Raw genomic sequence first — 23,988 nt, forward strand, 5'->3', positions numbered from 1 at the left:
AGTAACACAATAATAGTAGGGGACTTTAACACCCCACTTACATCAATGGACAGATCATCCAAACAGAAAATAAATAAGGAAACACAAGCTTTAAATGACACAATAGACCAGATAGACTTAATTGATATCTATAGAACATTTCACCCAAAAGTGGCAGAATACCTTTTCTTCTCAAGTGCACACAGAACATTCTCCAGGATAGATCACATCTTGGGTCACAAATCAAGACTCAGAAAATTTAAGAAAATTGAAATCATACCAAGCATCTTTTCTGACCACAATGCTATGAGATTGGAAATCTATTACAGGAAAAAAAAAAAAAAACTGTTAAAAAACACAAATACAGGGCTTCGCTGGTGGCGCAGTAGTTGAGAGTCCACCTGCTGATGCAGGGGATACGGGTTCATGCCCCAGTCCGGGAAGATCCCACATGCCGCAGAGCTGCTGGGCCCATGAGACATGGCCACTGAGCCTGCGCATCCAGAGCCTGTGCTCCACAACGGGAGAGGCCACAACAGTAAGAGGCCCGTGTACCACCAAAAAAAAAAAAAAAAAAAAAAACCACAAATACATGGAGGCTAAACAGTGCACTACTAAATAACCAAGAGATAACTGAAGAAATCAAAGAAGAAATTAGAAAATACATAGAAACAAATAACACGATGACCCAAAACCTATGGGATGAAGCAAAACCAGTTCTAAGAGAGAAGTTTATGGCAATTCAATCTCACCTCAAGAAACAAGAAAATTTTCAAATAAACAATCTAACCCTACACTTAAAACAACTAGAGAAAGAAGAAAAAAAGAACACCCGAAGTCAATAGAAGGAAAGAAATCATAAAGATCAGAGCAGAAATAAATGAAATAGAAATGAAGAAAACAATAGCAAAGATCAATAAAACTAAAAGCTGGTTCTTTGAGAAAATGAACAAAATTGATAAACCCTTAGCCAGACTTATCAAGAAAAAAAGGGATAGGACGCAAATCAATAAAATTAGAAATGAAAAAAGGGAAATCACAACTGACACCGCAGAAATACAAAGGCTTATAAGAGACTACTACAAACAACTATATGCCAGTAAAATGGACAACCATGAAGAAAGGGACAAATTCTTGGAAAGGTACAATTTTCTAAGACTGAACCAGGAAGAATTAGAAAATATAAACAGACCTATCACAAGTAATGATATTGAAAGCATAATTAAAAATCTTCCAACAAACAAAAGTCCAGGACCAGATGGCTTCTCAGGCAAATTCTATCAAACATTTAGAGAATAGCTAACACTGATCCTTCTCAAACTCTTCCAAAAAAATTGCAGAGGGAGAAACACTCCCAAATTCATTCTATGAAGCCACCACCACCCTGATACCAAAAGCAGAAAAAGATATCAGAAAAAAAGAAGATTATAGATCAATATCACTGATGAACATAGATGCAAAAATCCTGAACAAAATATTAGCAAAAAGAATCCAACAACACATTAAAAGGATTATACACCATGATCAAGTGGGATTTACCCCAGGGATGCAAAGATTCTTCAGTATACGCAAATCAACCAATGTGATGCACCACATAAAAAAATTAAGGAATAAAAACCATATGATCATCTCAATAGATGCAGAAAAAGCTTTTGACAAAATTCAACACTGATTTATGATAAGAACTCTCCAGTAAATGGGCATAGAGGGAACCTCCCTCAACATAATAATGGCCATATATGACAAATCCACAGCAAGCACCATACTCAATGGTGAAAAAATGAAAGCATTTCCACTATGATCAGGAACAAGACAAGGATGTCCACTCTCGCCACTCTTATTCAACATATTTTTGGAAGTCCTAGCCACAGCAATCAGGGAAGAAAAAGAAATAAAAGGAACACAAGTTAGAAAAGAAGAAGTAAAACTGTCATTGTTTGCAGATGACGTGATACTATACACAGAAAATCCTAAAGATGCCACCAGAAAATTACCAGAACTAATTAATGAATTTGGTAAGGTTGCAGGATACAAAATTAATGAACAGAAGTCTCTGGCATTCCTATACACTAACAATGAAAAATCAGAAAGAGAAATTAAGGAAACACTCCCATTTACCACTGCAACAAAAAGAATAAAATACCTAGGAATAAACCTGCCTAAGGAGGTGAAAGTCTTGTACTCAGAAAACTATAAAACACTGATGAAAGAAATCAAAGATGATATAAACAGATGAAGAAATATACCATGTTCTTGGATTGGAAGACTTAATATTGTGAAATGACTATACTACCCAAAGCAATCTACAGATTCAGTGCAATCCCTATCAAACTACCAATGGCATTCTTCACAGAATTAGAACAGAAAGCTTTACAATTTGTATGGAAACACAAAAGACCCTGAATAGCTAAAGCAATCTTGAGAAAGAAAAACGAAGTTGGAGGAATCAGGCTCCCCGACTTCAAACTATACCACAAAGCTGCAGTAATCAAGAGTATGGTACTGGCACAAAAACAGAAATATAGATCAATGGTACAGGATAGAAGGCCCAGAGATAAAGCCACACACATATGGTCACCTAATTTACGACAAAGGAGGCAAGAACACACAATGGAGAAAAGACAGCCTCTTCAATAAGTGGTGCTGGGTAAACTGGACAGCTACATGTAAAAGAATGAAATTAGAACGCTCCCTAACACCATACACAAAAATAAACTCAAAATGGATTAAAGACCTAAATGTAAGACCAGACAGTATGAAACTCTTAGAGGAAAACATAGGAAAAACACTCTTTGATATAAACCACAGCATGATCTTTTTTGACCCACCTCCTAAAGTAATGGAGATAGAAACAAAAATAAACAAATGGGACTTTATTAAACTTAATAGCTTTTGCACAGAAAAGGAAACCGAAAACAAGACAAAAAGACAACCCTCAGAATGGGAGAAAATATTCGTAAACGAAGCAACTGACAAAGGATTAATCTCCAAAATATACAGTATAAACCCTAGGAAAAACACACCAAGACACATATTAATCAAACTAACAAAAATTAAATTCAATGAAAAATTAGTAAAAGCAGCAAGGGAAAAATGAAAAATAACATACAAAGGAATCCCTATAAGGTCATGAGCTGATTTTTCAGCAAAAACTCTGCAGGCCAGAAGGGAGTGGCAGGATATACTTAAAGTGATGAAAGAGAAAAACCATGGAGCTCAATACCAAAAAAATCAAACAATCCAATTTAAAAATGGCCAGAAGACATAAATAGACATTTCACCAAAGAAGACATACAGATGGCCAAGAGGCACATACAGATGGCCAAGAGATGCTCAACATCACTAATTATTAGAGAAATGCAAATCAAAACTACAATGAGGTTTCACCTCACACGAGTCAGAATGGCTATTATCAAAAAGTCTAGAAACAATAAATGCTGGAAAAGGTGTGGTGAAAAGGGAACACTCCTGCACTGTTGGTGGCAATGTAAATTGATACAACCACTATGGAAAACAGTATGGAGGTTCCTTAAAAAACTAAAAATTGAACTACCATACAACCCAGCAATCCCACTACTGGGCACATACCCTGAGAAAACGATAATTCAAAAAGTGTCATGTACCACAATGCTCACTGCAGCTCTATTTACAATAACCAGGACATGGAACCAACCTAAATGTCCACTGACAGATGAATGGATAAAGAAGTTGTAGTACATATATACAATGGAATATTACTCAGCCAGAAAAAGAAACGAAATTGAGTTATTTGTAGTGAGGTGGATGGACCTAGAGTCTGTCATACAGAGTGAAGTAAGTCAGGAAGAGAAAAACAAATACTGTATGCTAACGCATATATATGAAATAAAAAAAAATGGTACTGATGAACCTAGTTGCAGGGCAGGAATAAAGATGTAGACATAGAATGGACGTGAGGACACGGGGTGGGAGGGGGAAGCTGGGGTGAAGTGAGAGTAGCATCGACATATATACACTACCAAATGTAAAATAGTTAGCTAGTGGGAAGCAGCAGCATAGCATAGGGAGGTCAGCTCGGTGCTTTGCGATGACCTAGAGGGGTGGGATAGGGAGGGTGGGAGAGAGGCTCAAGAGAGAGGGGATGTGGGGACATATGTATGCATATGGGTGATTCACTTTGGTGTACAACAGAAAATAACACAGTATTTTGAGTGATTATACTCCAATAAAGATATATTTTTTAAAAAAATGTTACTCAAAAAAAAGATAATGGCTATAATTCCCTGTGCTATACACAATATATCCTTGCTGCTTATTTATTCTATACATAGCAGTTTATGTCTCTTAATCCCATACACTTCTCTTCCATCTCCCCACTGGTAACCACTAGTTTGTTTTCTATATCTGTGAGTTTGTTTCTCTTTTGCTACATACATCCATTTGTATTATTTTTTAAATTCTACATATAAGTGATATCATACAGTATTTGTCTTTGTCTGACTTATTTCACTTAGTATAATACCCTCCAGGTCCATCCATGTTGTTTCATATGGCAGAATTTCATTCTTTTTATGGCTGAGTAGTATTCCACTGTATATATATATGCCACATCTTCTTTATCTATTTATCTGTTGATGGACACTTGGGTTGCTTCCATAACTTTGCTATTTGTAAATAGTGCTGCTATGATCATTGGCATGCATGTATATTTTCTCATTAGTGTTTTCATTTTTCTGGATATGTACCTAGGAATAGAATTTCTGCGTTATACGGTAGTTCTATTTTTAGTTTTTTGAGAAATTTCCATACTGTTTTTCATAGTGGCTGCCCATCCATAATTCTTATTTATCCCCTGTACTACATATTCCCTTATAGTCCATAATTGTCCACTTAGTTTTAACTTTACATATTGCAAGATTCATTTCTAATCATTGTTTCTACTCTTTGTCTTCAACTATGTGGAGTTTTCTGTTTTAATCTGCTACTTGTTAAAGTTCTTTATCAAGTATTTTCCTCAGATTGGGTATGTAGATGATATACGCTCTAAACCATTCTATCTCTACAAATACCCTTTCTTTCCCAAGAGAGATTATATTCATTTTCTATTCTTTCCATAATAAATGACCACAAATGTAGTGGCTTAAAACAACACAAACTTATTATTTTATATTCAATGGACTAAATGTTTGTGTCCCCTCAAAACTCATATGTTGAAACTCTAATCCCAGTGTTTTGGAGGTTGGATCTTTGGAAGGTAATTAGATCATGAGGGTGAAGCCTTCATGAATGCAATTAGTATCCTGATAAGAAGAGGCCAGAGAGCTAGTTAGGTCTCTTTCTGCCTTGTGAGGATACAAGAAGTTCACAGGCTGCCACCCAGAAGAGGACTCTTACGAGAACTGACCATGCTGGCACCTTTATCTCAGACTTCCAGCCTCCAGAATTGTCAGAAGTAAATGTCTGTTGTTTATAAGTGACCCAGTGTAAGGTACTTTGTTATAGCAGTCCAAACTGACTAAGACATTACAGTGCTGTAGGTCAGAGGTCTGATATGGGTCTCACCAGGCTAAAATTAAGGTGTCATCAGGGCTGGGTTCCTTTCTGGAGGCTCTAGAGGAAAATCTGTTTCCTTGCCTTGTTCAGCTTCTAGAGGCCACCCACATTCCGTGGTCCATGGCCCCTTCCTCCATCACTAAAGCCAGCAACAGCAGGTCAAGTCCTTCTCACACTACCATTTCTCTGGTTCTCTCCAACTAGGAAATGTTCTCTACGTTTAAGGACATATGTGATTAGATTGAGTCCACCAGGATAATTCAGGATAATCTTTCCATCTCAAGATCCTTCATATTAATCAAACCCATCATTTTCCTTAACACAGTTGTGAATTACATCTTGGTATCTTGGTTGAATAGAGGATTCTTGGGTTGCAGTCCTTTTTTCTTAGTAGTCTGTAGGTTGTACCCTTCTATTTAGTTTAGTTTCTCATGTTGAAGATTAATAGTTAAATTTCATTTTACATTTTTTTCTTGTAACTGAATTGTTCTTTCTTTCTGAAAGCCTAAAGACATTTTTCTTATATGTACCTGAAATCCCAGCACTTTGCTAGAGTATATCTAGATGTGAGTCTGTTGTCATCAGTCTTGCCTGGAATTGTAAGCACATTCAATTTTCAGACTCAGGTCTTTCTTAAACTCTGGGAAATACTTGTCTGATATTTATTTAACTATTGCTTATCTTTCATCTATGTCTTTTTCTTCTTCCAGAACGCTTATTATTTACACGTTAGGGCTTATTGAACCAAATTTTGAATATTTTTTTTCTTTAAAGATTTTTTTACATCCTTGTATTTTTCTCTGACATTTGAGATAGTTCTACCACTTGATCTTTCAGAACATTAGTTTATGTATGTGTACGCAAGTTGTGTGTTTGTATGTGTCTGTGTGTGTGTGCTTTTTTTTTTTTTTTTTTTTTTTTTGCAGTACACGGGCCTCTCCTGTTGCAGAGCACAGGCTCTGGACGTGCAGGCTCAGCGGCCATGGCTCATGGGCCTAGCCGCTCCGTGGCATGTGGTATCTTCCCAAACCGGGGCACGAACCTGTGTCCCCTGAATCGGCAGGCGGACTCTCAACCACTGAGCCACCAGGGAAGCCCTGTGTGTGCTATTTTTAATCTCAAAGATTTTATGCTGTTTCGATTCATCTGCTGAATGTTTTAAATGATTTTGGTTTCAAAAAGTCTTTCTTTGTTCAATACTTGAATGTCAAGTACTTTGTTTTTGCCTTAAGTCTTTGTCTTCCCCAAGTGTCTTCACTTCACAGGAACTTCATCTGTGTTTTCTCCTTGCTCTTCATTTCTCCGGTAACTTAATGCCCTTAGTTGCATTGATATTTTTCCTGGTCTTCTCCTGGGGGCTTAAGGTTCATTAAGCAGTAGCAGTCTTGCCAACCTCCGTTCTTATAATTCAGTAGTGTGGGGGTTGGTACCTCACTGGTATCATGTCGAGGCATCAGGAGGAAACCTCTCTCATATTCTTGCTTTGGCCTCTTCATGCTCTCCCAACCTAAAAGGTAGAAAGGATCCAGCAACTGGTTAGGTTACTTCTCAGCGTTTAGGAATCCAAAAGTAGAGTATTAGATATATTCCTATGCATGTAAATTTGCGTGAGATCATGAGTTTCTGAGGGCTAAGCTGTCGCAGGATACGGGCATGCTCATCCTCATTCTGGGACTCTTCACTGCCGATTTCCAGGCTCTCCCCTTGCCAGAAGGGAGAAATTCCTGTCCTATCTTTGGCAAGGTTGTGAAAGAATCTGAGGTTTCTTTCTTATCCTCCAGGACCTGTCTACTGGCAGAAGAGGAAGAGTTCAGAGTGAATGAGAACTGAAATGCATTTAAGCCACTGTCTTCCCACCATCTTTAAGAATGCTCTCACTCCTTTATCTGCAACATCATGTTTTTAAAAGGACTGAAGCAACAAAAGGCCAAGTGTCAACATTTGTTAAATCTGGATAGCAGGTATAGCAATAGATGGTGAGTATTTGTTGAATTATTTTCTGTACTTTTAGTTTATTTGAGGTACTTATAAACCAAATGAACTTTTAAAGTATTACTGCTATATTTATTCTGATGACTTATCAAATTTCTAACTCTCCTCCAGACCCATATACCTCCAACTGCCCATGGCCATCACAAACCATGGCCACCTTCATACTTGACTTGTCCAAAATGGGTCTTTTGGTTTATAGCCACCAAAATCTTTCCCCAGGTGTTTCTAATTTCAACAAATGGCACCACTATCAACTCAGCTGCTCAAGCAAAAAGCATAGGATTGGTTTCTACATGCATTCCCTTTAGCAAGCCCTATCAATATACTTCTAAACAGCAATTAAAATCCTTTCACTTCTCTCCAGCTCCTCTGGAATCATCCTGTTTCAAATCACTTTTCTGCAATAGTCTCTGCTTCCACTTTGACCCTGCAATTCATTGTACCTGTACCCAAAACACTATTCTTTTAAAGTCAGATCCTGTCATGTTTTTAAAACATTGTAATGGCTTCTCATTGCTTATAGAACAAAACAAAACTCCTTACTATAGCCTACAAGTAACTAGGTGATCTAACTGCTCCCTGCCTCTCAAATCCCAACTTCCTTCCTCCCCCTTGCTTTCTGTGCTCCAGCCACACTGGTCTCCGGTCTCCTATTCAAATATACTAGGCTCTTTCCCATCCCAGGGCTTTTATATTTCTATTCCCTCTGCCTATTAAGAGCCTGCGCCCCCTCACCACCACTTTTTGAATAGATTAACTGCTTTCTATCATTTAGGTATCAATCAAATATCATCTCCTCTCAGAGGTCTTTCATAGCTACCTTATCTAAGTACCATTCCTTTGCTCAGCTCATAGTTACTCCATCACATCACCCTGGTTATTTCCTTCATCACATTATTTCAGTCTATAGTTTTCTATTAATTACTGTAATCACTATTGTAATCAGCTTGCACCTCAATGAACAGACTCATGCCTTTATCAACTAACTAACCATTTTACTTAAGATTGGATTAGTAAGTACATCAGATAATAAGAAGACATAATGAAGGGATATTCAGCTCTCATCACATTGGCTGGCATACTCAGATGTAAGTACTTTGTATAAGTGGGTCTTTCTTGTCTGAAGAACAACCAACTAACTGGCTTGGGCATTCTGTAAACCTCTTCCTTGCATGCAAATTACAGCTAGTAGTTATTTTGAATAATATATTAAGCATAACAGATCCAACTGTATACAACATATTTATATAACTTAGTTATACTTTTAGATGACTGCCTTTGTAAGATTCATGATCTGGGCATCCCCTTTATGTAAACCTCCACTACAATCGTATGTCTCTCCCAGTATTATTTATGATACAGGTTCAGATGCCGTGTCAGAGAGAAGCACAAAACAACAATAGAACGGTATTTACTTCACATTAAAACCCAGTGTGGTGTGGTGGCTCTCTATGGAGTTGTCACATACTCAGGGCCCTTCAGTTTTGCTGCTCCATCAGGCCCGTGGTGTTAACCTTGGCCACAAAGTGCAAGCAGCCTCACCGCTGCATACTCATTCCTGCCCATAGAAAGGGGGAGAATGGAAGGAAAAGGATGCCCTTTGATTTCAAGGGCATGACCTGGCCAGAATCTAGTGTAATTAGGTTCTAGCTAGACTTAAAACGAAGCTGCAAGAAAGGCCAAAAAGAACCATCTATTTTCTGGGGAGCCTTGTACTCAGTTACAATTCTAAAGTTTTCTTACTGTTAGAGGGAAGGAAAGGGTGGACATTAGGGGTTCTCTCCTATGTACCCCTTTAGAACATAAACTTCAAAAAAACAGATTTCTCCATTACATCCCATTGTATCTCAGCTCCTAGAACAGTGTCTGGCACAAATATGTCCTCCTCTGACCATTTTCCTTGCCTTTGTCCTGACTCAGCAGCAATTATCACTGCTCACTTGGACTAAAGCAAGTCTAAATTATCTTTGTGTCTCAATACCAATCTATCTTCCACACTACCATCAAAGTGAACTATTTAAAATAAAAACATTCTTCTTTGATTCCATTTCTTAAAGCCCTCCAGTAGCTCAGCAATGTCCTTAAGATTCAATATGCGAGCAGAGCCTTCAAGGCCCTTGCCAACTGCATCTCACCACACTCACCCTGTTCTACAGCCAAATAAATATGAATACAGTTCCTTCAACATTCCATCCTCTTTCATGCTTTTATGACTTTACACACGTGTTGTTCAATCCAGGAAGATTCACAGCCATTCACTCTCCTGCATTCCCATAGTACCTTGTACATACTACATATGACATAATTTTGTAGTTTTTTAATTTACATGTCTGCCTCTTCTATGAGACTACAACTACTGACGAGAAGGACAGAGACCATGTCCTGTTCATCTTTCAGTTCTTAGCCCTGAGTTAACCACAATATTTTTTCACTATTTTTGTTGTCTGAAATGACCACATATCTGAAAGAATAAAGCACTATTAGCTTATTTAAAACTAAGAAACCTGTTTTATCCGGGCACCTAACATCCCCTGCAGGATTCTGGGCAGCCCCTGCCCAGGAATTTACGGATGTCAGGATGAACGACACACAGGACTAATAGATATGAAATTAGTTTACTACTCATATGATAAACAGCAAAAGGATTCCCCAAGGAGAAGGGCTCAGGTTCCGCCTAAGGTGAAACAAAGTTGAGAGGGAGGTGGAAGGTGGCTTAGGGTTTTATTATGATTAAGGGGTGGGGGGTAGGGCCGGGATGAGGATTCCCAGAGAGAGCAGAGTTTTGCATCTTTTGAAATTCTCACAGGCACCAAGGGAGGGAGTGTGCAGATTTACTTATCCTTCCTAGATGTGGGGCAAAGAGGAAAGGGGAGAGGCGGAGAGTTGAAAGCTGTCAGCCACCAATCATCAAAAATGAAGTCTTTCTCTATTATGAAACCTTTCATGCCCATGATCATACTTAGGTTGAAGTCATTTTTATTTTTGTTTTACCTTAAGGAAAAAGTGCCCACCTTGCAAGGTTGTTGTGGGAGTTAAATTTAAATAAAATAGGAGTTGGAAAGGGCCTTATATACTATAATGTATTATAGTGAGAATATTATCTATATTACACCAACATTACACTATTATATTATTATATTATTGTATAATATTATATTATTGGTATTATATTTAATACCAATATTAAAGTATTATACCAATTATTATAATCATATAGACCAGATCCTATCCTAAGTACCTTCTATATAGTATATATCCTAATATATATCCTAAAATTCTAATACAATTTTGACCTTATCGAGAATATATAAGCAACAAGGTATGGAGTGGATGATGCATGGTTTTAAATATCCACTGTCTATTATCTCACATACCTGACAGGGGGAATCCAGGGGGAACTTTGTGAATTGCTGACTTGTAGATTGCAATGCCTGATGCAGAAGTCACAAATGCAGTTTCTGTAGCCAAAAGATTTCAGTGGGTGGTAAAGCCTGGTGGGAGCTAAACAGATGTGCCGTCAATTTCCCATCTTCACACCAGCTTTTGTTGAATCTATGGCATTTGTGCACAGCATTTGTGGGTATTTTGATCTTTAAAACAGGGCCTTAGGCTCTGTAGTTGAGAGGCAACCCCAAAGCATAAAATATTTTTATTGGAAACTTCATCAGACTGTAAACTTGTTACAGATTGTGGGAGCAATAAAGCATAGCCCATGTTTCTGAACCACCACCTCAGCGGACTGACCGCATTTCCCTTCCGTGATAATGAGAACAGTTGAAATTGCTCCCAGCCTTCCAGACAGCAACGGGGCAACTGACACCACTCTCCCCAGTGTAGGTGAAAGTTGGGACAGCGAACTTTAAGGACATCACACCTAAGTTAATAGATGCCCAAATAGAATCATCATGTTCACAACTGAAACATTTAGAGAAGCAAAGCGCAGCCCTCAGGCAGAAAGAGGTGGGAGACAAGCAAACTGACATTTATAATCTTCTTTGAGGGAGTAACAAAGGAGAAGCCAGAACTGTTTCTTATGAAAAAGTGCACTATTAGGAAAACCCTGAAACAAGATTCCCTGCCTACTTTATCTCTGAGCTCTTCCTATTCAACTGAAAATGCAGCTGACAATAGTTCTATTGCATCGTTAAGATGTGAGCATTCTTAGAGCAGTACTGTTATCTCACACCTGAGAGTTCAGTCCCACCACAGGTCAGCTGGCATGGCACAGAAAAAAGAAATGCCCCCAGACAGAAACGCATGCTTGGTGACCAGGAACAATGTATGCCTTTTGTTGAAAGGACAGTGGAGGGTCCGCACCCCCTTATTCTCAGCAGATGACTTAACCTCCTACTTCTGAGAAAATCTAGGCCAGAGTCCTCAAAATGTGGTCCCCAGGTCAGTTCCACAAGTTTTACCTAGGAACTTATTAGAACTACAGATCCCCAGCCCTATCTCAGACTCCCACCTCTAGGGTTGGGGTTCAGCGATAAGTTGAACCAACTTTTTCAATAAATTGTCCAAGTGATTCTGAACCACTCTAATATTTGACAACCACTGATCTCTACCTTTGGAAATAAGGTTCTCCTATTTCTCTCCTTGTCATTTCCAATATATTCATTCTTTTCTGCATTGGATTTACATGTCTCAAAAGAAGATATTTCTAATCTTGTCTAAAGTTTATCTTTCCTTGTGCTACTCCTACTATATTCTATATTAATTACTGCCCATCTCTCTTAGCTTCAATCTCTCCCCATCTACCAGTTCCTTCTGTTCAGCATAGATAAAAATGTCTCCACATTATAACACTTTTCCGTAATCTTGTCTACCCCAATCAGCTTCCATTCTTACTCTTTTCACTAACAAAAGACTTCAACAAGTAATATTTTATTGCTATCCTTTCATCCTCAGCTCTAATTTTTGCTTCTTTAAAGTTGCATTTTGTCCTCCAGTATCACTTTTAATATAGTATCCGATATACAAAAGAACATATGTACCTGCCCAACAGAACTAGCACAGGACCTATGCATTGCTGTGCATTTCTCTGCATCCCTCTGCCTCCCTGGTTCACTCTTAATCCCATGCATTCTGATTCCATGATTCTACTAAGACTTCCACTAGTGTTACCAATGTCCACTAAATTGAATTATCCGAAGGCCTTTTCTCCATCCACATCTTACCTGTACTCTGTGCAACTTCTGTTTTTGCTGACCAAACCTTCCCTATGGCCTAACTTCTGTCCTTTTATAATAATTCTCTATTCTAATTCTCCTCCTATTTCTCTGTTCATGTTCTGCCTTCTCCCTGCTCCTCTTTCCCCCTTATTTGACCCCATGTTATTATTATTCCTTAGGGCTATATCCTTAGTTCAAGACAAAATTGATATTGACTAATCTCTGCATACTTGGTCTGGGTAATCTCATTCATTCCATTACCTCATTACCACCTGTACACCTATGATCCCCAAACTATGATATTCACACACACACACACACATTTAACAGCTCCCAGACAATATCCACTTAGTAACATGTTTAAAGTAGTACTTTAAACTCACACTATTCAAAACTAAATCCACCATCTTTCCCTTTATACCTTAACCCCTCATTTTTTGTCCTTGTTCATGGCATTTCCATGCATCCAGCTGAACAGGAAACTGCCGCATGTTCATGGCTTCTCCTCCTTGCTCCTAATCCACATTCAACTGCGCACCACTTCCCATCCATTCAACCCCAGTGTTGTTCAGTTCTCCTCCTCCTTCTCATTCCCACACCTACTGCCTGTTCAAATCCCTCAGCATCCATCACCCACCTCGCTCTGAAATCTTCCTCTCTAGATTTTCAACCTTCAACCTTTCTCTTTCCAAACAGCCTCTACATTGTCTCTCATTATCTTATTACCTTACAGATCTATATTCAATTTATTTAAAAAATCCAATGGCTTCAATTTATTAATTTGGATAAAGGCAAAAGTGTAAGACCCTTCACATTCTGACCTCTACCCACCTTTTCAAACTCAGATTTCCCGCCTTTTACTTAAGCCATATCTCCACCCACACCATCTCACATACCCTACATGCCCTATGAATACTTGCATTCCTTGAATATGTCACTTTGTCTCAAGGAGTCATGGTCTTGTCCATGCTATTTCCTGCATCTGAAATGTTACTTCTACTTCTGTCCAGCAGATATATGCTTGCTCAGCTTCAAGTCAAGGACAAATAACAGCTTTCACTGTTGCTTCTCCCCTCCAAGGAAGAATTCATTGCTCCTCACCTGTATTCTTATTCTAGAACTAAATATACTGTATTATATTAATTTGTCTACATCTACATTTCTCACTACATCTGTGGGTTTTAAAGATTCATTCATTTTTTTCAACACTCTCTCCTGAGCCCCTGGCAACCATTGATCTTGTACCATCTCTCTAGTTTTGCTTTTTTCTAGAATGCCATATAAGTGGAATCATACAGTATGTTGCCTTTTCATACTTGATTCTTTCACTTAGCAACATGCATTTAAGATCCAACCATGTCTTTTTGTGGTTTGACAGCTTATTTCTTTTCATCATTAATGTTGCACTGTATGTATGTACCACAATTTATCAATTCACCTATTAAAGTGTATCTTTATTGCTTCCAGCTTTTGGTGATTTTTAATAAAGTTGTTATAAATATGTTTGTGCGGGTTTCTGTGACAATGTAAGTTTTTAAATCAGTTAAGTAAATATCTAGGAGCATGACTGCCAGATCATAGGATAACACTATGTTTAGCTTTGTAAGAAACTGCCCAACTGTATTCCAAAGTGCCTGTGCCATTTTGCACTTCCACCAGCAATGAATGAGAGCTCTTGCTCTACATTCTTGCCAGCAATTGTTTTCTGGTTTTTTTTTTTTGGATTTTGGCCATTCTAATAACTGTGTCATGGCATCTCATTGTTTTAATTGACAATTCTCTAATGGCAAATGATGTGGTACATCTTTTCAAATGCTTGTTTGCCATATGTAGATTTTCTTTGATTTGTTGTCTCTTCAGATCATATGCCCATTTTCTAATGGGGTTATTTGTATTCTTATTGTTGAATTTTTTATGTTTCTTGTATATTTTGGATACAAGTTTATTATCAGATATGTGTTTTGCAAATCTTTTCTCCCAATCTGTGGCTTGTCTTTTCATTCTTTTAACAGTGCCTTTCACAGAGCAGAAATTTTTAATTTTAATGAAGTCCAACATATCATTATTTTTTCTTTCATAGACCATGGGGTGGTTTTTTTTTGGTGTTTTATCAAAAACTCATGGCCAAATCCAAGGTCACCTAGGTTTTCTCTATGGTATCTTCTAGGATTTGTGCAGTTTTGCATTTTACATTCAGGTCTATGATCATTTTGAGTTAATTTTGGTGAAATATGTAAGGCTTCTGTCTAGATTATTATTAATTTTTTGATATGAATGGCTATTTTTTCAACACAATTTGTTGAAAGATTATGTCTTCTCAACTGAAATGCCTTTACTCCTTTATCAGAGATCGGTTGACTGTATTTTATTGGTCTACTTCTGAACTCTCTATTCTGTTCCATTCATCTATGCCACTGTTCTTTTGCCAATATAAAGCTATCTTAATTACTGTAGCTTTATATTAAGTCAAAATCAGGTAGTGTGACTCTTCCATCTTTTTTCTTCTTCAGTATTTATTGTGTTGGCTATTCCAGATCTTTTGTCTTTTATACAAAGTTTAGGATCAGATTTTCAATATCTATAAAATAGCTTGCTGAAATTTTGACTGGAATTGCATTGAATCTATAGATCAAGTTAGGAAGAATTACACCCTAACAATTTTGAATCTTTTAATCCATGACCATCATATATCTATTTATTTAGAATTCCTTTGGTTTTTTATCAGAATTTCATAGTTTTCTGAATACATATCCTGTACATATTTTTAATTTATATCTAAATGCTCCTCTTTTTGTTTTCATGCAGTTATAAATAATATTATTATAATATTTATTTCAAATTCTAATTGTTCATTTCCAATGTATAGGGAAGTAATGAATTTTATATATTAACCTTGTAATCTGCAGCCTTGCTCTACTCATTTATTAGTTTCAGAAGTTTTATTTGCCAATTCTTTGGGATTTTCTGCATAGACATTCATGTCATCTGCAAACAGAAACTGTTTTATTTCTTCCTTTCCAAATTGTATGTCTTTTATTTCCTTTCCTTTGCTTATTGCACTAGCTAGGACTGCCAGTGTAATGCTGAATAGGATTGGTCAGACAGAACACCCTTACTTTGGTCCCAATCTTAAACGAAAGCATCTAGCTTCTGACCATTAAGTATGTTAGCTATAGGTTTTTTTTGTAGAGGTCTTCAAGTTGAGGCAATTCTCCTTTATTTTTAGTTTGCTGAGAGTTTTTACCATGAATGGGTGCTGAATATTGCCAAATTCTTTCTCTGCATCAACTGATAAGATTATATGATTGTTCTTCATCTATTGGTGTGGTAGATTGCATTGACTGACCTTAAAATGTTGAACCTGGAATAAACCCCACTTGGCCATAGGGTATAATTTTTTTTATATATTGTTGAAGTTTATTTGCTAAATTTTTTGAGGACTTTTGTACCTATTATGCTCATGAGAGATATTGCAGTTTTCCCTTCTTATAATGTCTTTGTCTGGTTTGGGTGTTAGGGCAACACTGGCCTCATAGAATGAGTTGGGAAGTGTTCCATCTACTTCAGTTTTCTGGAACAGATTGTGGAGAAATTGTATCATTCCTGTTTTAAGTGTTTGGTAAAATTTGTAAGAAAACCATCTAGGCCTAGAGCTTTCTTTTTCTTGGTAGGTTAATAATTTTCTATTCAATGTCTTTAATAGATACAGACCTTTCATGTTATCTATTTCCCCTCTGTGAGTTTTGGTCCTTTTGAGTCTTTCAAGGAATTAGTCCATTTCATCTAAATTTTCAAATATGTGGGTAGTCCTTTATTATTCTTTTCATCTCGAGGGAATCAATAGTGATGTTCTCTCATTTCTTAAAGTGGTAACTTACGTCTTTTCTTCTTTTTCTTGGTGAGCCTGGCCAGAGGTTTATCAGTGTATTGATCTTTTCAAAGAACCATCTTTTGGTTCCACTGACTTTCTCTACTGTTTTCCTGTTTTCAATTGCACTGATTTTTGCTCTAATTTAATTATTGATTTTCTTCTGCTTGCTCGAGTCTTAAATTACTCCTTTTCTTTATGGTTTTCTAAGATAGAAGAAGTACTGATTTAGTTTTTTGTTCTTGTCAAATATATCTCTATATAGAGATAGACAGAAATCGATATATAGACATATATATAGGTATAGATATATATTTCCCTCTAAGCACTGCTTTTGCTGCATCCCATAAATAATAGTAAATTTTAATTTTATTTTCACTTAGTTCAAAATATTTTTAATTTTCTCTTAAGATTTCTCTTTGGCCCATTTGGTCTGTTATTTACAGTTGGGTTTTTAATCTCTGAATAGTTGGGACTTTCCAGTTATCTTTCTGTTACTGATTTCTTATTTAATTCCACTGTGGTCTGAGAACATACTTTATATGATTTTTACTCTTAAATTTGTTAAGGTGTGTGTGATAGATGTATCTTGGTGAACATTCAATGCAAGCTTGAGAAGAAAGTATACTCTGTTGTTGTTGGATGAAGTATTCTAAAAAACTTCAATTAAATCAAGTTGATTGATAGTGCTGTTCACATCAAATATATCTGTAATGATTTCTCCCTGTTTGGTCTATCAATTTTCTGCAGTGTTGAAGTCTACAAGTATAATAGTGGATTTGTCTATTTCTCCTTACTCTTGCTATATTTAAAGAAAATTTTAAAAGCTTGAAAACATCTGCAATGTGGCAGGCAACCTCTAAATTTGTCCCCAATGATGTACACCTCCTCGTATTCAGGCCCTTGCACAGTTCCTCCCCTTGGGTGTAGGCTAGATCTAATGAACGGAATTTGTAAAAGTGATGGGATGTCACTAAAAAGATTTTGACTTCTCTCTTGCTCACCTTCTACTGGTCCGTCTTTCTCCATCAAAAACTCTTGCTCCATAAAAAGCAAACTGTCATGTTATGAGTAGCACAATGGAGAGGCCCATATAGCAAAAAACTGATGTTTCCAGTCATCAGTCAGTAAGGAGGTGAACCTGTCAAAAACTGTGTGAGTGAGCTTGGAAGCAGATCCCTCCCACCCAGTCAACCATTGAAATGATTGTAACACTGGCTAATAACTTGACTTTGGCCTTGTGAGGGACCCAGTCAGAGGCACCCAGCTAGGCCACAACTAGATTCCTGACCCACAGAAAATATAAGATAACAAATGTTTGTTACTTTAAGCCATTAAATTTGGGGATTATTCATTATACAGCAATAGATAACTAACACATGTAGGGAAAAGAAAACTACATAAAATTACCTCACATGTTTAAAAACTAAATAAATACAAACTTTAAAAACAGAAAATACAATCATCAAAATTGAAATACTCAATATAATAGATTTAACAGCAAATTTAATGTAGTTGAAAAGAGAATTAGCAAACCAGAAGGCAGACCAAAAGCAATTACCAGAATACAGCCCAGAAAGACAAAATTTCTAATTACATATATATGAAAGACATGAAAAGAAATGGAAGATAAAGAAGTAGATTCAAAATACATTTAATCATAAATCCAATAGGAGAGGAGCAAAAGACTGGCAGAGAAAATATCTGAAGAGATAATAACAAAGAATATTCCAGATCTGATGAGAAAGATACCAACTGACATATTTGAGAAGTCCAGTAAATCTCATATAGGATAAATAAAAGGAAATCCACCCCTAGTTACATCAAAGATGGAATTCAGAAATCAAGAGCCCACCCCGCCAAAAAAATGCAGATTATTTACACAGAAAAACAATTAGACTTACAGCCATTTTCCCAACAACAGTAATGGAAGCCAAAAGGTAAGGGGTAAAGTATTGAAATAAAGAAACTGCTACATAATGAAAAAGAAAACACTTTCAAGAATGAGAGCAAAATAAGGACATTTTCAGAGAAACAAACCAAAAAATAAGAATAAATTCTAAAGGACTTACTTCAAGCAAAAAGGCAAGTGATCCCAGACAGAGAGCTAGTGTATTTGGGGGTTAAAATATATAGATAATTAAAAACTGTAAACAGGGAAGGGTTAGAAGGGGTTAAAGAGCTAAAAGATCCTCATGGAGGAAAGTTAAAATTATAGATTAACTGTAGACATTCAAGGCTGAGTATTGGCTTATTTTCCTAATTTGGTTGTGGTGACATTGCTTTGATAAATTTGGTAGATCAATAAACTGCTTTAATTATTCAAAAAGTGAAGACCACCAGAGGCTTGGCATTGGCCACATCCCAAGTATGACCCCAGACTAAAGGTGAAAAGAGGGGGGAAAAAGTTGGGGAATGTCAGGAAGAATGTATTTTTCCCACTTTTTGATGTGTCTTCCAAGTGTCAGGCATGCCACCAGCTTAAGATTCATAACCTCCTTCTGCCTTTTTACTCAGTCTTCCCTGGAAAGAAGGAGTAATTGAATCTGCACTGGTCTTTCCAGAAGGAGAAAGTAGACATGCACAACTCAGTCCTTCCTTCGTACTGTCTCACCGGGGCATGATTCTACAACTCCACCATTTTCAAATTTCATAGAGGTAGATTCTCCCTCTGAGGACGAGGGCTCCCTGCACAGGCCCAGCACCTCCTATTACTGGGTGGTAAGTCTGTATGATTACGGTGTACAGCGTTAGCAGCCTACTTGCCCACAGACACAGAGTACATATTCCAATATTAACGTTATCAGTAATGAGAATAACATCTTGTTTTCATATCTGACTTCTTCTTTCGTCATATTTCCAAGATGGTTCCAATAACTCAAGTGGTGAAGTTCCTCCAGAACCCCCAATAATAGAAAATGCATAATTCTGGCTATTCAGTCCAGGTATAACAATAAAAAAACAATAATAACAATAACATCAAAATAACCACTAAGTGCTACATATATTACATTTTCTTTCTCACACAACTCTGAAAAGCTGTAACATCTCCACTGTTTATTCATTTGAGTTTTTGTAGGATAAAGAAACTCATCCAAAGGTAGCAAGATGGAAGTCCACCCAACTGGACTCAGGTCCTCACTCTTTCTTTCTCCATAGTAAATCAAATCATTGTCCTTCCATTCCAGGCCTTTTGCCTGCAGTGATGGCCACCTCCCTTCACCAATATACTCTCCCCAAACAAGGGCTAAATTTATATCAATATTTTTCTATTTAACTTTATATACCTTGGGCAGTAACTTTCATTCGTTCTCGCTCAAATTCCTTCACTGGCTTTAAATACTTGATCTGTAGCACATATTCCCAGACTGTTGACATATTTAGAACACCAACCAGGAACTCAAGGTCAGTTTCACCCAGTTACAAAAAAATTGTCAAAGCAATTATCAGAGCAGGAGTCATATCCTAGAGATTTTTACTAGTCTAGAATAGGAGTCATCAAACTGACTGGCAGGCAAAATCTAGCTTGCTGCCTGTTTATGTAAGTAAAGTTTCATGGGAGCTGAGCTACACATTCATTTATGTACAGTCTACGGCCATGTTCACACTACAATGGCAGTGTTGAATAGTGGCAACAGAGACTATAAAGCCCACAAAGCCAAAAATATTTACTAACTGGCAGAAAAAGCTTATTGACCCCTTGTCTAGACCTGGAGACTGATTCCACATTCTCCGTGTTCTAAGTAGTGAGTATAATTCTTTCTCACACATGATTGTAGGCTGCACCCTTTACCTCTAGGACCTTTCATCAAGTTGATGGCAATGATGGTATCTGGAACCCTACTTCCTCACTTCTAATCAAATGATTTTTCAATTAGATTCCTCTGCCAGCAATTCCACCAGTATTCATCAATATTGCAAAGGAAGTATTTTTAAGGGATGCATTGATATGCTTTTAGCTGCTTATACTTAAAAATAAATGTGGAGTCAATGACTGAATACTCTCACACTTTAAAAACTATCCAGGTAACTGAAAAAAAACGGACATATTATGAATGAATTACTAATATGTGGTGTTGGCTGACTTCATGACAAACTGGATAATGGCTAAATCTTCCATTTCACTCAGCATGAGGCTAGTGATACTTGAAACATGGTTTCTAATTTCCAAAAGGCTTTAATGGATAATGATCAAGAGAAGAGAAACTAATGTTTGTTGATTGCCTAACATGTGCTTTTTACTAAACTAGGTATTTTGGAGATATTACCATATTTAATCCTTACAATAGCCTATGAGGTGAGTACAATTACTCTCTTTGTACAGATGAATATATTCAATTTAGAAAGGTAGACAAGTGTGCCCCACATGTCAGAGTCTAGATTCGATACTTCTAAGGAAGGAACAATTCTGCAACTTCCAAAGGGTCTTTGAGTAAAATGAACTCCAGCATCGCAAGGTACTCTAACATTGCAAGGTACCTTTTATCTGGAGTGTTATTCTAACACATAAAACACCAACGACCAACAAAACTGGACTCCTGCTGTGCCAGTCATCACCTCTTTAGCTGTTGGTTTGTAAGGAATTTGCTTCTGGGGAAGCGTCTGGAATAGTAATAAGGGCAATCAGAGAGCTCAAGAAAGCACGTATTTACCAACTGGTATGGAAGCATTTCAATATTGTAACAACTGGTAATACTGCACCAGTGCCAACCTGCTGAAAAATAACTCTGTGGAAATCTTCTGAACTCCAAATCTGCCATCATGCAGAAGCAAACCAAGACTAAACACATAAGTTATGTGACTGAGTAAGCAATGCAGAAGCAATATGCCCATTTTAGTGCTCAATGATTGGTTATGACTATTCCAATGTTAATTCAGCTGAGGAGCAGATGTTAGTCAGTGCTTTTCAAATTTTTAACCCATTCCCCCTACAACATGTTCACATGCTTCTCTATCACATACAGAATGATGAACCATTTCAGGCTAATAACTGTGATAGCTGAAGTCTCACTGATCTAATTCTTAGTGTATTTGATAACCACCAACTAAAAGATTTCCTGCATCATTCAATGAGCACATAATGGACTACTCATCAGCACTGTACAGCTCAGCATGTGGCAAGGATATACAGCACACCAGAAAAACTTCATATTTTAAGGATTTACTGTGATAATATTGCACAATGATTTAATATATTTAGTTTTTCTCCTTAACAAATGAGTTAAATGAAAAGTGATTTTTAAAGCACCATATTATTATAATTTAAAATTACATAAAAAATAGAGAAGATATTTTTCTTTTTAATAAGCCTCCCTGTTATGTAAGCAGACTATTCTTGGAAAATATTTGGAAATTATGTAGAGCAAAAAGAAAAACCAGAGAAAGTGCTAAAAACTAAATATGTGATTAAAAACACGTATTTGAAGAAATATCATGGCACAATTTTAACCACAGTTATAAATTATACGTATTCAATTAACGTTTCAACACTAGATTAAAATAGCCTGTTTCACAAACATAGACTCTGCAAAACAGTCCAAGCATCTCTCATAGTACAATCTTCATTCCTTTTTTGATTTATAATGAAGTGTTTTATTTTCTAGATAACCACAAACTGAAATTAGTAAAGTGGGATTATAATAAAAAGAAGCTAAGAATAATTATATTTTTGAGTACAGTAATAAGAATATCTCCTGTCATTCATCTATATAATATATATGTTTTACTTCCTTTAGGCACTCATATAATTTTGCTTTTCTAAATTAAAACATCATATTGACATACACTAATAGTTTTTTTTTAAAAAAAAGATCATAGGCAGTAATTTTGCTTTCCTTGTCATTAATAAAAATGCATCTCATTCCTTCCTCAATAGGCCCCTTCCAATCTTAAGAGGTAGGAGATACCTCCACTCCTCATTTTGCTACCCAAAGGGAAACAAATTCTCAAAATGTCAAAAGCCTTAGTTACTCCACAGATAACTAACATTTTAATAACAAGAAATTGTACCGGGAGTAACTGGAAAATAAAACTTAGAACTGACATTTAAGTTGGGGGCTACTCACCACTCCTGGCTCACAGTTGTAATAGCAATGCTTGGAAGTGTCACCAAAGGAAGTGTGGTCGGTCTGGAAATGCCATCTCCCTCAGGAGTCCTTGCCCTTCCGCTCTGTCTTTGGGACAGTGGTGGCAACTGCAAGTTTCCTGAGCAACACCTTCTCCCTCTCCAGAGGTCGATCCCAAGTGTGTTACTAGAAGAACTGTAGGATTTACTCAAGTTGCATTCAAAATAATCTTTAACATTCTAGAGGAACCACAGGGAAAGAAAAAAGAGAAAAAGAAAATGAAATTCAAATGTTTAAAATGATGCACGATGGAGTAAAATAAGAAGCTAAATGATCAAGCTGTCACTCATAAAGTCCTGATTCATTATCTCACAATCAGAATCGAACACTGACGTCAAAAGCTTAAGAGAAAACACGTAGGCACAAGGGGCTAATTCTCAAATTTTAGACACATTAGTTGCATAGTCTTGGTGATCTTCAGGACTGTTGATAATATTTTCCCGTTAGAAGCATGTGGATTGCAGGGCTTTTTATCTTCTTTCTCTTTTTTTAAATTATTCTTTTTTTCTTTCTCTTTTTTCACTTGCTAAAACGAAAGCTTTTCATAGAAAATATATTTTGGACATCAGGGTCATCATTCTGCAACACGGGAACAAGCTATACTAGCTAAATTATAACATTTCTTGTTCAATGTTTTAAAGTAAATATATTTTCTATCTCAGGCCAGCAAGATACTCATAATTGTGGGTAACCGGGTAACTGACTTTTCCTATTCTTATAAAAGGTCTCCTCAGAGTTGAGGGGATTTGGGGGTGGGTTTTTTTTTCTGGTCAAACATATAAGAGCTCAGAAAAAGAAGAATATACTTTATCTGGTCCCGAATTGAACTGCCATGTGTTCAATATATGCCCTAATGCTGACATGAATGAAATACTTGTGAGAAGATAGAGGCATTGTATTATAACCAATAATAAGAGTTATTCATTCTTCCTATATCTCTTGGTGACTCTGGTTCCTGGTACTGTGGGGAGTGGAAGCCCCAAAAGAACCTCTGCCTGCATCACCATTCATACCGGCTTGAAGACAAGAAATGTTACAGCAATGCAAGTAGCCACTGATAGCAACTTGGAGTTTAAAAGTTGTAACTGTCACTCTCCACTCGTATCTTAAGCAATAATGGAAGTCCTAACACCAGGCCAAGGTCTCTCACCTGGAAGTCATTCTGTAGCCCTAAAAAGACAGGTACTTCCTACTAGCCCTTCAGAATAGACTTAGGAGAGCCTGGGACTAGACTGCCTTAGGTTTAAACAAACTAAAGTTCTCTGCCCACCACTCCTCCACCCATCCCTATACTAGTTCATACAAGGATAATTAACTCAAG

The 23,988-nt window shown here is 36.9% G+C and overlaps 1 protein-coding gene across 1 annotated transcript in view; it reads right to left on the reverse strand.

The window, feature by feature from the left end:
• Positions 1-23,988, reverse strand: part of LOC141275879 (3',5'-cyclic-AMP phosphodiesterase 4B-like) — a 188,956-nt gene that overhangs the window by 160,280 nt on the left and 4,688 nt on the right. The window contains exon 2 of the mRNA XM_073788705.1: positions 22,608-22,846. Coding sequence (XP_073644806.1) covers positions 22,608-22,846 — 239 coding nt within the window. The remainder of the gene's footprint in view (positions 1-22,607; positions 22,847-23,988) is intronic.

Source organism: Tursiops truncatus, chromosome 1, assembly GCF_011762595.2.
Source record: "Tursiops truncatus isolate mTurTru1 chromosome 1, mTurTru1.mat.Y, whole genome shotgun sequence".
Taxonomy (NCBI): Eukaryota; Metazoa; Chordata; class Mammalia; order Artiodactyla; family Delphinidae; genus Tursiops; species Tursiops truncatus.